Below are 16,876 nucleotides of genomic sequence, written 5' to 3' on the forward strand. Positions count from 1 at the left end.
ACCCTGAGTCTGGAAGGGGGACTGAAAAAAGGCCTGTGTGGCACAAGCAGGATGCAGGGTGACCGTGGAGCCAAGAGAGAGCAGTTAAAGACTGTGGACTTGATCCTGTGGACTGCAGGGAGCCTTTAAAAGGTTTTAACTGAGCAGTGGCAGCATCAGATAGGCTTTCTAAAAAGATGAATGTGGTTGCAGGTGGGGAGCAGATTAGATGACCTGTTGGCAGTGGGAATGGACAGAAGTAGATGCATTTAGGAGACATTTTGGGGGTAAGAATGACATAGGTGATATGAATGATCCTTTCTAAAATGCAGTTTTGTTTGGAGGTAAATATGTTTCTCACTGTCTGTGGTTGGAAACATTCACGTTTTCTTTTCAGTATACCAGGGGACTTCTTATTAAGAAGAACCCTGTTGTTGAAATTCTTGGGTTTTTAATTCCCAAGCCCTCCTCTTTTCTTTTCTTCAAAAAAAAATTTTAAAGTTTATTTATTTTTTAAATATTTATTTGTTTTATTTCTGAGAGAGAGAGAGAGCGTAAGTGGGGGAGGGCAGAGAGAGAGGGAGACACAGAATCTGAAACAGGCTCCAGGCTCTGAGCTGTCAGCACAGAGCCTGACATGGGGCTCCAACTCACCATGACCTGAGCTGAAGTCAGACGCTTAAACAACTGAGCCGCTCAGGCACCCCTATTTAATTATTTTTGAGAGAGAGAGCATGAGCAAGGGAGGAGCAGAGAAAGGGAGAGAGACAATCCCAAGCAGGCCCCGCACTGTCAGCACAGAGCCCAATGTGGGGCTCAAACTCACGAACTGTGAGATCATGACCTGAGCTGAAACCAAGAGTTGGATGCTTCACTAACTGAGCCACCCAGGCGCCCCTTTTTAAAAAAAAAATTTGTTTTAAGTTTATTCATTTTCGAGAGAGAAAAAAAGAGAGAGAGAGAGAACATGAGCAAAGGAGGGGCAGGGAGAGGGAGAGAACCAGAATCCCAGTCCCTCCTCTTAATGTTTGATAAGTTTGGTTTCTTAGTCCTTGGAGTTTCTTGACTTGAGCCCAGCCTGCCCTGGGCTCTGGATCAAGCGCTAAGATAATGAGTGAATATTGCCCCAGTCCCTCAGTACAGATTGAAATGATTTCTTGATTAGTTATTAAATTGTTACTCTTGTAAAGGAACTGTTTAAAAATAAACTGGGGGATTTGTTTCCTTTTCACTTAAAGGCAACATTTAATATATAGAGCCTCTGCCAGTCTGAACTGGATGAGAACTGTTTATACCCAGGCTCATTCAAAATGCTTGGGATATTTCTAAAGGTTCAGTCTTGGCAGCAGCAGCTGAGAATGTAGAGATAAATAAAAAAAGTCACAAGACACGGCTGATGGGGTTTGTCTGTTCATTCACACCCATGACTCACTAGGCTTTTGAAGACACTGAATTTTGAAGGACAACCTAGCAGACGGTGGCTGTTTAAATTGTTGGAACTCCAGTCTTGATGCAATTCAGTTAACTGTGAAATGGACTTAGCCTCGTGAATTGAGATGTGGAAAGAAAATGCTCATAGATATATAAACATCTGAATAGCACATAAAATTTGATTTTTAGAAAAAATGATTTAAAGAAAATCATTTAAATATTTGCTTAAAAATAGCATATTTTCCAGTTTTTCTACAGACACTGTGTTACTTGTATGATTAAGAAATAATTTTAGGGGCACCCGGGTGACTCAGGCAGTTAAGCATCCCACTCAATTTCAGCTCAGGTCATGATCTCATGGTCCGTGGGTTTGAGCCCCGTATTGGAGCACACTGTCAGTGCAGAGCCTGCTTGGGATTCTGTCTCTGTCTCTGTCTCTGTCTCTGTCTCTCTCTCTCTCTGCCCCTCCCCAGCTCACACACCCTGTCTCTCTCTCTCTCAAAATAAATTAATAAACATGAAAAAAAATTTTATTGAGAGGTGCCTGGCTGATTCAGTCAGGAAGACATGCAACTCTTGATCTCGGGATTGTGAGTTGGGTGTGGAGATTACTTAAAAATAAAATCTGAAAGAAAGAAAAAGAAAGGAAAAGATAAGAAAAGAAAAGAAAAAAGAAAAGAAAAGAAAAGAAAAGATGGAAAGAAAAGGAAGGAAGGAAGGAAGGAAGGAAGGAAGGAAGGAAGGAAGGAAGGAAGGAAGGAAGGATTTTATTGAGCACCTACTGACCTACTGTGTGCCGGGCAATGAATCATCTCATTTCATCCTTCATGCCACCAAGAGGAAGGTCTCACTATCTCTGAGGGAGCTGAGGCTTCAAAGGAGTTAGGAGACTTGCTCAAGGTCACCCAGTTGGTAAATGATGGTAAGATTTTGCTTCCAGAAGGTATGCTCTGAGCAACTAAGCTCTGTTCCAATGGCCCTGTCACTGATTTTGCCTTGGTGGCTCCCTTCCCCCTTGGGGGCCTCAGCTTTCTTCACTTATAAAAAAATGAGTCTTTTATTAAATGTCTCCCTTTCCAGAAACCAAGATCCTTTCCAGGGTCAGAATTTGATAATCCCCATGTTTCTGTCTCAATATAACCAATGTTGTCACTTTTAGCACCAAATGTTCCCATTTAAAATACCGCCTTCAAGGAGACTTCACTGAGTTTACTTTAGTAACACTGTTTAGAAGTCAGCAATATGCCTTAATTATTGCACATTCAAGACTGTCAGATTCTCCCCGATGCCTTATGGCTTCCAGGGCTCAACTTTCCTTAAAATAATGCAGGCCAACATCTGACTCTCAAGAAAGGGAGATTATCAGACTACTGACATTTACCCCTCGAATGTCAACACTTATTTCTTGTTAGGAAAAAAACCTTCCATCATTTGTTCCTCCACTGGGGGTACATGGAGCTATTTTTTATTGATTTTTCCACACGTTTTCTGTGTTCTTCCAATTTTCCATAATGGCTATGTTTTTTTGTAATGGAAAAATATTATCATTTTTTTAAACATTTATTCATTTTTGAGAGACAGAGGCAGAGCACCAGTGGGGGAGGGGCAGAGAGAAAGGGAGACACAGAATCCGAAGCAAGCTCCAGGCTCCGAGCTGTCAGCACAGAGCCCGATGCAGGGCTCGAACCCATGAGCCATGAGATCATGACCCGAGCTGAAGTCGGACACTTAACTGACTGAGCCACCCAGGAGCCCCCAAAAATAATCTCATTTTAAAATTCAGTCCAGGAGTGCCTGGGTGGCTCAGTCAGTTAAGTGTCCAACTCTTGATTTCGCTCAGGTCATGATCACATGGTTCACGAGATTGAGCCCCATGTCACCAAAATAAAATTCACTCCAGTAAGACACAAGAGAAATAAAGTCTTGTGCCTTGCCTTCCTAATTGGAAAGTATGGGGCATGACTATAAGCTCCATCGGATGATTCTGGGTCGGGATCAGGGACCTCATTTCTTACTTTTTAGTGCTATGACTTGATGGTTTAGACCATGGGTTTTGAACTCAGATAGACCAGGCTTAGAATCTTGGCATGGCCAGTTACTCAGCTCTGTGATCTTGGGGAGCTTAGTGTCTCTAAGCCTTGGTTTCCTCATCAGTAAAAGGGAAATAATGATCTCATCTACTTCCCAGAGTGGCTGGGTGGATTGAATGAGATGATAAATGAACATAATGTCTAGCATTCAGTTAATGCAAGTTTCTTGATTAATTATGTGATATTGTTAATATTCTCTTGCAAGTGTATGGGGCCCTTAGGGCCTGCTGAGGTACCTAAGACTTCTGGCCCTGGATCTGAATTAAAAGGTTCTCAGAGACCTATTTTCCTATTTTAATTTAATTTATTTTATTTTATTTTATTTTATTTTATTTTATTTTATTTTATTTTATTTGTTGTTGAGGTGAAACTTACATGCAGTAGGATACACTGGTCCTAAGGGAAATTCTTTAAATTTTTTTTAATGTTTATTTATTTTTGAGAGAGACCACAAGCAGGGGAGGGGCAGGGCATAGAGAGCGGAGACACAGAATCTGAAGCAGGCTCCAGGCTCTGAGTTGTCAGCACAGAGCCCGACACAGAGCTTGAACTCACAAGTATTGAAATCATGATCTGAGCCGAAGTCAGACGCTTAACCAACTGAGCCACCCAGGCACCCCTGGTCCTAACCAAACTTCGACATATGTATGTCCCACATAACCACTACCCAGATCAAGTTAAGAACATGCCCGAGCACCTCTGCAGGCTCTTTCATGCCCGCAACCAGTCAGTAGCCCCAAATCCCAAGGCAAACTCTATTTTGACTCCTAAAACCATAAAATAGTTTTGCTTATTCTCAAACTTTGTATAAATGGAAAACACAGTATGAACTTCTTTGTGCCTGGCTTCTTTTGCTGACCATTATGTCTGGAAGATTCAGCCAGATTGTTGAGGGTAATAGTGGTTTGCTTTTTCACTGATGCGTAGTATTCTTTCATATGAATATGATTACAATTTCTATATCCATTTGCTTTACTGATGAACACTTGGGTTGTGTCCAGTTTTGGGCTATTATGAAAAATGCCACTTTTATGAACATCCCTGTATGTGTTTTCTGGCTTTAAATATTCACTTCAGTTGGCAGACTGTCCAGGAGTGGAGTTGATGGGTCCGGGAGTATATATAATATTTAATTTTAGAGGATACTGCCAAATCATTTTCTAAAGTGGTTGCACCATTTTCCCATTCACACTCATGAAACAGGAGTGTTCCACTTCCTTGCATCCTTGCTAACACTTGGTATGGTGAATCTCTTTCATTTTAACCATGCTGGTGACTGTGCATTAGCTCTCTCATCATGCCTTTAATTTCCGTGGTGACTAATGATGTTGCACACTTTTTAATGTAATTATCAGCCATTGGGACACACCACTGCATTCCTAAACTCAGTTATACTCTTGGGATATCTGATAGCTCAATTTGCCAGAATGAGGCTTAAAGAATGAACGAGCACACATTGTTCTGAGAGAGGTTGCAGAGGCTCTCCTATGACTGAAACAACAGAGTTTCTGAACATCTACATTGGCTTCTGCTTACTTTCAAGTTCTTAACTCTCTTTGATAGCGAGCTTGCAAGAGAAATACCTTGCAGATGAGTGAGATGGTATGAATTTAAAAAAAAATTTTTTTTTACATTTTATTTATTTTTGATAGACACAGAGAGACAGAGCACAAGTGGGGGAGGGGCAGAGAGAGAGGGAGACAGAATCCGAAGCAGGCTCCAGGCTCTAGGCTCTGAGCTGTCAGCACAGAGCCCGACGAGGGGCTCGAACTCACAAACTGCGAGATCATGACCTGAGCCAAAGTTGGACACTCAACTGACTGAGCCACCCAGGAGCCCCTTATGAATTTTTTTAAATGCTAAGTGAACTCTCTAGCAGCATTTTAGCTTATATTTCTACAGTCCACGTAGGGGAAAAGAAGTCACATTAGTTGAGTATCCACTACATACGTGTCAATCCTTGCTCCCGGCACTTTAAATACATTATATCCTTTATTTTTTTAATTTTTAAAAAATATTTTATTTTTAAGTAATCTCTATACCCAATGTGGGGCTTGAACTCATAACCCTGAGATCAAGAGTCACACTGACTGAGCCGGCCAGGTACCCGTACATTAATAAGGACTTTGTGAGGTTGAGATGATTATACTTTCAGTTCAAATGAGCAAATTAGGCTGGAGGTGGAGGTCACCCAGCTCTTAAATGGCAGAGCCAGGATTTGAAGACTGGGTCTGCTTGACTTCAAAGTCTACTCTTCTACATTCAAGCAAACTGAAGGGGAAGCATTATTTTTCTAGCATTTCTCCAGTCAGAAACTTCCTAGTGCCCATTTCATTAATATTTTTGGAATGGTCACCTCTATGAGGGCAACTTCACCTTCAGGTGGATCTCTCAGGGTCTCCCAGTGCCGGGTCTAGCCATACTGGGGAGGGTTGCACCTCCCGGACTCCTGCAGCTAACTTCCTGTTGGCCATTTGACCCCAATTTTTTCCTTCCTACCTTTCCCAATCTTTTAGCTCTGATTGCACTAATATTATATAGGCATTCATTCTCTTGATAGTCCTTATTCTTCTGTCTGTTTTTTTTTTTTCAATGTTTATTTATTTTTGAGAGAGAGAGAGACAGAGTGTGAGCAGGATAGGGGCAAACAGAGACGTAGACACAGAATCCAAAGCAGGCTCCAGGCTCTGAGCTGTTAGCACAGAGCCCGACGCAAGGCTCGAACTCACAAACCATGAAATCATGACCTGAGCTGAAGTCAGAGGCCTAACTGACTGAGCCACCCGGGCGCCCCTGTCTGGTATATTTTCTTATAATTCTTCTAGAAAGAAAGTTTTTCCCAATTGGATAGCAATACATGTGTATTGTAGACATTTGGGAAAACAAAAATTCACCCATTTCCTCTTAATCATTTTACGTGTAGTTGTTTTTTTGTTTTTAAACATAGTCAAGATGCTGGGCCATAACTTAGTTGCGGTAATGGACATGATTGGATTTTGTAAAAGGCAGTCACATTTAAGGATGTACTGTGGAAGGCCTCAATCAGGAATAGATGTAAAACAAGAGTCATTTGTTCTTCCAAAATACTTTTTTACAGAAAGATAGGAGGGAAAAAGGGGCAGAGATGGTGAATGAAAGAACCTGGTTTCCACCTTACCTTTAGAAACATCATCGTGGTCGACTTCCAGCACCAACAGACAGAGCTTTAGTGTTCCCCTTGGAGACATTGTTAGCTTTTGGTATTGAGCAATTTCAAATTTGCCTCATCAAAATTTATAGCAAATGTGCCCCACTGTATTTTCCCCTTGAGGTTTCTACCTGTTCCTTCAAACATTGCAAAAGCATCACATTTTTAATGGTTTTGTATGTTTTACCAAGTTTATAAATTATCAGATACCAGGGAGCCTGGGTGGCTCAGTTTTTTATTTTTTATTTATTTTTTATTTTTTTTTATTTTTTAAAATTTACATCCAAATTAGTTAGCATATAGTGCAACAGTGATTTCAGGAGTAGATTCCTTAGTGACCCTTACCCACTTAGCCCACACCCCCTCCCATAACCCTCAGTTTGTTCTCATATTTATGAGTCTCTTCTGTTTTGTCCCCCTCCCTGTTTTTATATTATTTTTGTTTCCCTTCCCTTATGTTTTTTTTTTTTAATTTTTTTTTTCAACGTTTATTTATTTTTGGGACAGAGAGAGACAGAGCGTGAACGGGGGAGGGACAGAGAGAGAGGGAGACACAGAATCGGAAACAGGCTCCAGGCTCTGAGCCATCGGCCCAGAGCCTGACGCGGGGCTCGAACTCCCGGACCGCGAGATCATGACCTGGCTGAAGTCGGATGCTTAACCGACTGCGCCACCCAGGCGCCCCATCCCTTCCCTTATGTTCATCTGTTTTGTCTCGTAAAGTCCTCATATGAGTGAAATCATATGATTTTTGTCTTTCTCTGACTAATTTCACTTAGCATAATTCCCTCCAGTTCCATCCACGTAGTTGCAAATGGCAAGATTTCATTCTTTTTGATTGCCGAGTAATACTCCGTTGTATATATATACCACATCTTCTTTATCCATTCATCCATCAGTGGACATTTGGGCTCTTTCCATACTTTGGCTATTGTTGATAGTGCTGCTATAAACATGGGGGTGCATGTGTCCCTTGGAAACAGCACACCTGTATCCCATGGATAAATGCCTACTAGTGCAATTGCTGGGTTGTAGGGTAGTTCTATTTTTAGTTTTTTGAGGAACCTCCATACTGTTTTCCAGAGTGGCTGCACCAGCTTGCATTCCCAGAGCACACACCTCTTGATTTCAGCTCAGGTCATGATCTCATGGTACGATCGAGCCTTGCATCTGCCCTGACAGTAGGGAGCCTGCTTAGGATTCTCTCTCTCTCCCTCTCTCTCTCTGCCCCTCCCCTGTTCTCTCTGTCTCTAAAAATAAATAAATAAAACTTAAAAAGAAATCAGATACTGAATCATTCCCCGATTGTTGGGCCTTTAGATTGTTCCCAAACCGTTTTTGTGGTAAATGATGTGGTAGTGAACACCATTGTCTGCATACTTCGTTGTGGTATCTTTGAGTACAGAAATCTTCATCTCCCACGAGAGAGACCGTGACCCTGCAGGGGTTAAGAGCATGAATGCAGGAGCCAGACAGCCATGGTGTGACCACGGACAAGCTATAACCTGTGTGCGCCCTTATCTCCTTGTCTGTCAGACTGGGCAAAATCACAACGCTCACCTCCCCATCGCTTCCTGTGTGTGAAGGGCCCAGTCTGTGCCACAGAAGTGTTTGCTTTTATTATTTACCTGGAATCCTAGAAACTGGGTGCTCATTGGATAACAAATTAAACTTTAAGGTTTCTTAAGTATATTAGTGACTTGAGATTGTGAACCAGCCTCCTCTTTGTAACTCAACATGCAGTACTGTTTTGAGTCCATAACTGTATGATGGATGAACATATCATTGAAGCAACTTCTCTCTGCAGTGTGTGCACATCTCTTGGTTCTTACAAGTTCCTGTTTATTTTTCTGTTTCCCCCTCTTGACCGTGAGCTCCTTGAGATCAAAGAGCATGCCCTGAAAATAATAACAGGTAGTACTCACTGGGTGCCTAACACTGGATCAGACAAGGTGCTCAGCACTCTGCAGGCCTTGTCTTGTTTGCTCCTCCCAGCACCGTCTCACACCTGGGCCCCCAGGAGACAGGCACCGCGTGCTGGCTGAGTGATGCAGTACTCTTTCCCAAACTTGTCACATCAAAAGGATCACTCAAGGCACAGAGATGGGGGATGCTGATTCCCAGGCCTGGCTCTTGGAGATCTGATTCTAAAGGTCTGGAGTAGCCCGGGGATCTGCCCCAGATGATCCTTTATGCTGAGGCCACATCCCGACTACCCCGTGGTCCCGAATTTCCTACGTCTCGAGCCTTGGGCAGCTTCTCCCAACTGTCTGGAGTTCTCAGCCTTGTCACTAAATGGAACAAGAAAGAAGGATGGTGACCAAGAGGAGGAAACCATAAGCAACTCTTATTAGTATGCAAGGCCTTTCTTGTCACACTGCCTTTAATTGAAGCTGAAGGGCTGGCGCATCTCTCTGGGATTTTCCACTCTCTAGCCCTTCCGGAACTGGCTGCACACCAGCCTGCTAAGGGGGACAAGGACGGTGCAGGGGTGTGGAGGCATCTGTCCATTGGTGTTGGAGGCCAACCATGATGTTGTCTCTAAAACTAAAATGGAAGCCAGGTTCCTTTATTTAGTCATCACTACCTGCTTTTCCCCTGCTGCTCCTCCCTACCTCCCTCCTTTTACCTACCTGTGGTCCCACCTCTGCAAGGCTCTGTCCTGCCAAGATGAGGAGGAAAACCACTAAGGGGGAGACTTCAATCCGTTTCTTAATTTTTAGCAAAGTAATCCTTGTACGTTGTTCCCACCGTTTAAAAGATATACAGTAGTCCCCCCCCCCCCACCTTATCCGTGGCTTTGGGCATCCCCCGGAGCTCTTGGAACATGTTCCCCAAGGACATGGCGGGGGGACTGCTGTACAGGATGAACAGAAGGACGGAATGAGCATCATCTTTGTGGCACCCTCTGCTATGGCAATAACTTTGAACTCTGGGCTGTTTCTCTGGACGGTTATGATTTTAGATACGATAGATATGGTTTTTGACATTATCTACTGATTTCCTGCTACGACAGATGGGGGTTAGCTCACTTACACCCCATCTATACCCTCCCCAAACAGTTAAGTTGTTCTTTTCTGTTCCTTTACAAGTTGACTTTGTAATTTCAAGTAATATACTACCATCTTTATTTCTTTTTACTTGTTTTTGGGTATACAAACAATACAATGGGGGGTATACAAACAATAGTGACTATAGAGTACATATATACCTATGAAGCAGACACTCATGTAAGTACCGTCCCAGTTAAGAAAATAGAATACTGTCAACACCTTTAAAGCTCCTCCCCACCCAGTGAAGCCGCTCACCCTAACTTTTATGCTCATTGTTCCCTTGCCTTTCTTTTTTTTTTTAACTTCTCTTGCTTTTTTTTTTAATATATGAAATTTATTGTCAAATTGGTTTCCATACAACACCCAGTGCTCATCCCAAAAGGTGCCCTCCTCAATACCCATCACCCACCCTCCCCTCCCTCCCACCCCCCATCAACCCTCAGTTTGTTCTCAGTTTTCCCTTGCCTTTCTTTAGAGTTCTTCTTATCTTTATAGGCACTCCTCAGTATTTAGATTTGCTGTAAATAGAATCACACTACATGTATCACACTGTGCCTTATACCCTTCCTTCAACATCGATAAGCTATTCCAAGCCGACAGGTGTAGCCGTGGTTTATTCATGTTCATTGCCGTACACTCACTGTTCACGTAGACCACTGTTTATTTATCCAGTCAGCTGTTGATGGACATTTGGGTTGTTTGCAGCTTTCTGCTATCATGAACATCTTTATTCAGTCACTCAGAACATGTGTGCAAGGGTTTCTCCAGGCAGTGGATCTAGGAGCAGAATCCCTGCACTGCAGGGAACGTGCATACTCAGTTTTACTTGATAATGCCCCTTTTCCGATGTGGTTGCACTAATGAACAGTCCCCACCTCCAGAGACTCTGAGCTGATTGGCTAGGGCAGGGCTGGGCATTGACAATATTCAAAGCTCCCCAGATGGTTCCATCATGAGGCTCCATGTCCACCTTTGTTTCCAGTCCATCAACTCTAGAAAGTATTTTTTTGATTCTTCAGTTTGGAGGAGTGGTCCTAGCATCCCTTTCTGCTCTCTACTCTGAAGATTTTTGTGTAATAATCTGAAAGAGCTAACACGGCTTTTTCCCAGGCAAAGTTAAAGTGTGGGCTGGCTAAGAGAGGTTGTCAAGGCATGGACAGGAATTGGTTAAGATACTGGGACAAAAGTAGGGGCAGCTGGGTGGCTCATTTGGTTGAGTGTCTGCCTTCGGCCCAGGTCATGATCTCCCAGTTCTTGCGTTCAAGCCCTGCGTCAGGCTTGCTGCTATCAGCACAGAGCCTGCTTCGAATCCCCTGTCTCTTTCCCTCTCTGCCCCTCTCCTGCTCATGCTCTTTCTAAAAAAAAAAAAAAAAAAACTTGAAAAAGAAGAAAAGATACTGCTGGGGCACCTGGGTGTACCAGTTGGTTAAGTATCCAACTCTTGATTAAACTCACGGTTTGTGAGTTCGAGGCCCACATCAGGCTCTGTGTTTACAGTGCAGACCCTGCTTGGGTTTCTCTCTCTCCCTTTGCCTCTCTCTCTCTCAAAATAAATAAATAAACTTAAAAAAAAAAGATACTGGGACAAAGGTGAGCAGATGAATTCTAACTTCAGGCAGGTCTGAGAAACTACAGAAAATCCAAGGGCTGGGCGTTCTTCACAGAAGCCAATCCTTCCTTCTCTGTGTGGCTATTAGTAGCCTCTAGCATCTGTCAGTTATAGGCTAGAGAAGTCATTTAACCTGCTTAAATTTTGAGACAAAGAGGGGAATTCTTGATTCTTCTAAACTGCTGTCAGGATCTTTATGGTCATGTTTTTTTAAAGGCATTCCAACCGCAGTTTGGGTTTCTCAACCCTGGCAGACAGTAGCAACATATGGGAACTTTGAATAAATACTGGTGCCTCAGACCAACTACATCAGAATGTCTGGGGTGAGACCCAGGCACTCACAGGCTTCTGAAGGGGCCCGGGGATGATTCTTAGACATAGTCAGGGTAGAGAACCACCAACAGTGGTTCAAACTTTAACTTGTATCCATCAGCATCACCTGGGAGCTTGTTAAAAACCTAGATTGCTGGGCTCCACTGTTTCTGATTCTATAGGTCTGGGGTGGAGCTGTCGGCTTGTATTTCTTTTTTTAAATTTTTTTTTTCAACGTTTATTTATTTTTGGGACAGAGAGAGACAGAGCATGAACGGGGGAGGGGCAGAGAGAGAGGGAGACACAGAATCGGAAGCAGGCTCCAGGCTCCGAGCCATCAGCCCAGAGCCCGACGCGGGGCTCGAACTCCCGGACCGCGAGATCGTGACCTGGCTGAAGTCGGACGCTTAACCGACTGCGCCACCCAGGCGCCCCTGTCGGCTTGTATTTCTAACAGGTTGCCAGTGTTGCAAACGTTGCTAGTCCCCCCCAATCATACCTAGAGTACCGTCTTGCTCCTGAGGTTTCCCTGTATACCTACTTGTAGAGACCCAGATCAGCCACGTCCTGTGCCTGGTCAGGCTGGTAGCTTAAAATCAACTATGGAAATCAGCAAATACTACAAGTCAGGACTCTGCCATCCCCACTCAGTTGCTAAACATTCACATCCGGATCACATCATGGATCAGCAGGATACTGGGAGAGCACCTTCAGGGGTGTAGAGCATCCTTGGCTATGCAGGATCATTGTCATCAGTCGGGTCTAGATGCACATGGGGTGTTCATGGTGGTTACCCGTAGATCTTCCGTATATATAGAACAAAAAAGATGTACACATTGAAGACATTTCTTTGAATTTTCCAGTGACCACAGGTTCCCAGTATTAAAAATACTTTTTCTGGTTCGAGTTATTAATACGATCATTAATAGTTCACAAAGCCAAATAAATACATTATAATTCTTGGTAGTTATTAAGCATAGAAAGGAGACTCCGTTGGACAAATTGCCTCCTTGTTTGACACCTGGGGATTTTGTACACACTAGGCAATGCCAGGACGGGGAGAGGTAGGAGAGGGGGTTGGTATACATCCCACAACTGCAAGTCCACGGTGGGAAGCTGCAGATTTAGAGGTTGACTTTCTTTGAATAAACCATGACCAAGTACCCTTAGAAAGTCTTTGTGTAGCTCCAGCTTGAAGACTGCTGGGCTAGCCTGGGCTGATGAAAGCGTTCGCCCCACTTCCAACAGGAAATAACTGTGTTGCATGTGATGGTGTCCACACCTCACTCCATGCGTGGGCCTGGCTGGATCAAAACATCCGCCTTACGTGGTAACAAGCCCCAACACCCTTTCTGCTAGGACACTGCTCTCCACGTGTAACCAGAGCCCACAACCTTCTTCAGAAGAACCTTCAGGCACTAATGTCCAGGACAAGCACTTGGACATTTAGAAGCAAAGACTTATTGGGGCGCCTGGGTGGCTCAGTCGGTTAAGCGTCCGACTTCGGCTCAGGTCACGATCTCGCAGTATGTGAGTTCGAGCCCCGCATCGGGCTCTGTGCTGACTGCTCAGAGCCTGGAGCCTGTTTCAGATTCTGTGTCTCCCTCTCTCTCTGACCCTCCCCCGTTCATGCTCTGTCTCTCTCTGTCTCAAAAATAAATAAACGTTAAAAAAAAAAAAAAATTTAAAAAAAATAAAAAAAAAAAAAAGAAGCAAAGACTTATTAAAAATGAGAGGGTCTTTCTGAAAGGATTCCATCTCCTTCCCCACCCCCCCCCCAACCCCCAGGGGACTGAGTTTCCCTATTTTTCCAGGGGAGGGGCTTGTACCTACTGGGACAAGTAGTGCCATCCTGTGTTCTGTGAACTTTCCTGTTTGGCCAATGCAGGAAATCCCCCATATCACATTCTTTTCCAGACCGTGAAAAGATTCTTTTCTGACCTTGTATTCACCCCAGTGTAATCCTGAGTTTTTAATTTTGGGCGAGTGGGGGGAGCAAGGTGAGTGGTGACAGATTGGGCTGAGTCAAGAGCCTGGAATCTGTCATCATCTTCAGTAAAACTTCCTTTCTTCAGTTCCCCTGACCTGCAAAGCACCCTTTTGACCTTCTGCTGAACTAAATTAAGAATGACTGTGATGGACTTTGAAGGTATTACACTAAGTGAAGTAAGTCAGGTAGAGAACGACAAACACTGTATGATCTCATTTATATGTGGAATCTAAAAAAGCCCAAACAAACAACCAAACAAACAAAAAACAAACCAAACTCACAGGAAAAGAGATCAGACTTGTGGTTACCAGGGACAATACAAACCTCCAGTTACAGGATAAATCAGAACTAGGGATGTAACGCACACATGATGACTATAGCTAACACTGCTGTGTCATTGAGTAGATCCCAAGAATTCTATCACAAGAGGTTTTTTTTCTGCTTTTCTTTTTATTGTACCTATAGAAGATCAATGTTAGCTGAACCTATTGTGGTAACCATTTCACAATCTACGTAAATCAAACCATCGTGCTGTATGCCTTCAACTGATACAGTAGTGCATGTCAATTCTTTTTCATTAAAACTGGGGGAAGAAAGAATGGCCATCAACATTGCATGGTTTTGAAACTTCAGGTTCTGTCCCTGGAGCACAATGGCCCTGCGTCCTTCCCGTGGCGCCAGAACCATAGCAGGTGCTCATTGGGCTTTGGTGTCATTGACTCTACACATCAAAATTTGCTGTTTTCAAAATGACAAGTCTGTCTAGATATGCAAATCGATCCTGACTTTCTCTTTCATTTCTTTGCAGTGAAATGCAAAATGGAGAAAGAGGAGGAGGCCTGAGCTAAGACTCCACCACCTTATTTAGCCACTGGTGGGATCTTTTCCCTTCGGAGCTTCAGTGACCCTCTGTGAGGAAAATGTACGAATTATGCTTCCTCTCTGTTAACTTTCTTAATGACTACATTTGGTACATGTGAATACAGAATCTTTTCTGCAGAAGATAGCATTTGTGGCACACATGTTTTAGTGCGTATCGTTTATCCTAAGACGGTACTGATCTTAACTTTCTGCAGTATCTCCAAATTTTATTCTTGTATCCATATTATTTCTTCAGTGTTTCAGGTGTATTCTTCTGCACCAGCCACCACTAAAATGTACAACGAACTCTGGCTTCCAAGAGATGTTGACGTGCTTTAGTTACCAGTTTCCCACTCTGGGCTGCCTTTGCAAAAATCACTATTTAAATTTAAGTCCCAAACCTCTGCAGTGGGTTTTAAGTTGATCTGGTTTTAAGTTACTCATTTCATAAAAAAGACATACTGCCTGCGATCATTTCCAAAGGAGACTGACTCTTAACTCTGACTGTAGATCCAACAAGGTGAGACACTTAAACCCAGACAACAGTAACAAAGGAGGTTTGTTGTCAAGTCCCCAGAATATTATAGAAAAGTTCCTCATTTGATGGGTAAGCTAACTTATTACCCTCATTTGTTCTGGGGTTTGCTGTTATCCAGGATTCCCCCATTCACAATGCCACAGAGTTAGCCTCCAGGCAGATCCGAAAGAAAGCCTAGTAGTTCTACCGAGTGTTTTGACAAGCTACCACACATCTTTAAGTAAATAGTAATGCCTTTATTTTTGTGTTAAGAACAGCATTTTGAAAATAAAACCTATCTGCCCATGCTTTACAACCTTTAAATTTGTAATATTTATATACAGTCATTTATGGTACACATTGATTGTCTTGAAATTTCTTTAACGATTTTTTTTAATAAGTATGCAACAGTCAGCCAGGGGAGGATAAAGGTACATTATAAAACACACATTAATACATTTAATAAATATATATTATCTATCAAAAATGAGCCTTAGCTCTTTATCAATTAATAAAAAGCACCTGCTGAGAACTCCTGTAAGCTGGTATAATCATTGCATCATTGGATTATAAAAGCCACAACGCTCCCTTTCAGTTTGGGGTTTAACTCAGCATTGGCCAACCTAGATCACCCCAAGTTTACACTTGTTCAGTGGGCCCTGACACAATCTGTACTCAAAGCACTGGATCCCCAGAACTTCCCAGTTTGTCAGTTCTCTGAGCTGATTCCCTCACTCCCCACCCTCCATATCCAGTGGAGAAATCCAGGATAGAATGACCATTTTCTATTAAAAGGGGGGACGAGAGTGGCTATTATAGTCCCAAAGTGATTTTAATAACCGGACACAGAAAGATTTGTGCTTACAATTAGGTATTTTGATCACAGATGCTGTCCTTCCAGGTTATGTTCCCTCAACAAGTGTTGTTTACATAAATAGATCTTAAACAGAGGTGCTATTTGATTTCGTATTTAAACTTTGCTCCGTGGGGGCAGCTAGTGGCCACAGTCTCTTGGCGAAGAGGTCTCTTTGTACCCTTCAGGTGGAGTCATTAGAAAAATACCCATTCTCTGCTCTCTGCCCTCACTCCCCCCCTGCCCCATTGAGAGGGCATCCAGCCCACTCTCAACCTTAAAGCCAAAATAAGACAAAACCCAGAAGCACGATAACATAGCATAGATTTAAAAAGAAAGGGGGGGAGAAAGGTCTCATCAAGTGAGGTTTCCTGTGGCTCGAAGCTGGTTCCATTTTTATGTTGGTGAAACATTACTTTCCCTTTATAGCCATTTGTACCATGCTCACCTTCTATGCCCGGACCAAGAACTGAGAGGGGAAACGCTCAGGTGAATTGCTCCCTTCTGCAAGGGAGGGGGGGCTCTTGCAGACGGAATCACTGATGGGATCAGAGAGCTCCAAAGGACTCCAGAGAGCGGGGGTAAGCAACCATTTCCTGGCACGAGAATGTGTAATGCTGTCGTTTTTCACTGGACTGGACCGAGGTGTTTGGAGGTTTCTGTATTCTCAGAATCCTGGGACTGCATGCAACCGCCCCCATCCCCACCCCAGGTCCTAGTTTCTTTCCCTCCCTCCCCTCCCCAGTACTCCAGGTTTCCAGTCCACCAATGATGCTCCTCTGAGAGAGGACTGGAATCTGATTCTCTAGAAGCAAGCACATGCTGTGGGCCGGGGTGGGGCTGTTTCCCAAAGGTCAGGTACAGGTGGCATTCTGCTGCCATGCTTTTTCTTCCCCATGCATGGCAACTCAAGGAAGTACGCTGGCTGGAAGGAAAACTCGAAGTTGACCGCATAGGGACCGCCAAATTGGCCTTGTTTACCCCGCTGCTCTGC

The 16,876-nt window shown here is 43.4% G+C and overlaps 1 protein-coding gene across 4 annotated transcripts in view; it reads left to right on the forward strand.

The window, feature by feature from the left end:
• IQCK (IQ motif containing K) overlaps window positions 1-16,862 on the forward strand; it is a 129,294-nt gene extending 112,432 nt beyond the window's left edge. For all 4 annotated transcript variants that reach the window (XM_030301016.1, XM_030301018.1, XM_030301017.1 and 1 more), the window contains one exon: window positions 14,460-16,862. In XM_030301016.1, coding sequence (XP_030156876.1) covers window positions 14,460-14,494 — 35 coding nt within the window. In that variant the 3' untranslated portion in view covers window positions 14,495-16,862. The remainder of the gene's footprint in view (window positions 1-14,459) is intronic.
• The last annotated feature ends 14 nt before the right edge of the window (window positions 16,863-16,876 follow it).

This window comes from Lynx canadensis, chromosome E3 (assembly GCF_007474595.2).
Source record: "Lynx canadensis isolate LIC74 chromosome E3, mLynCan4.pri.v2, whole genome shotgun sequence".
NCBI classification, from domain to species: domain Eukaryota; kingdom Metazoa; phylum Chordata; class Mammalia; order Carnivora; family Felidae; genus Lynx; species Lynx canadensis.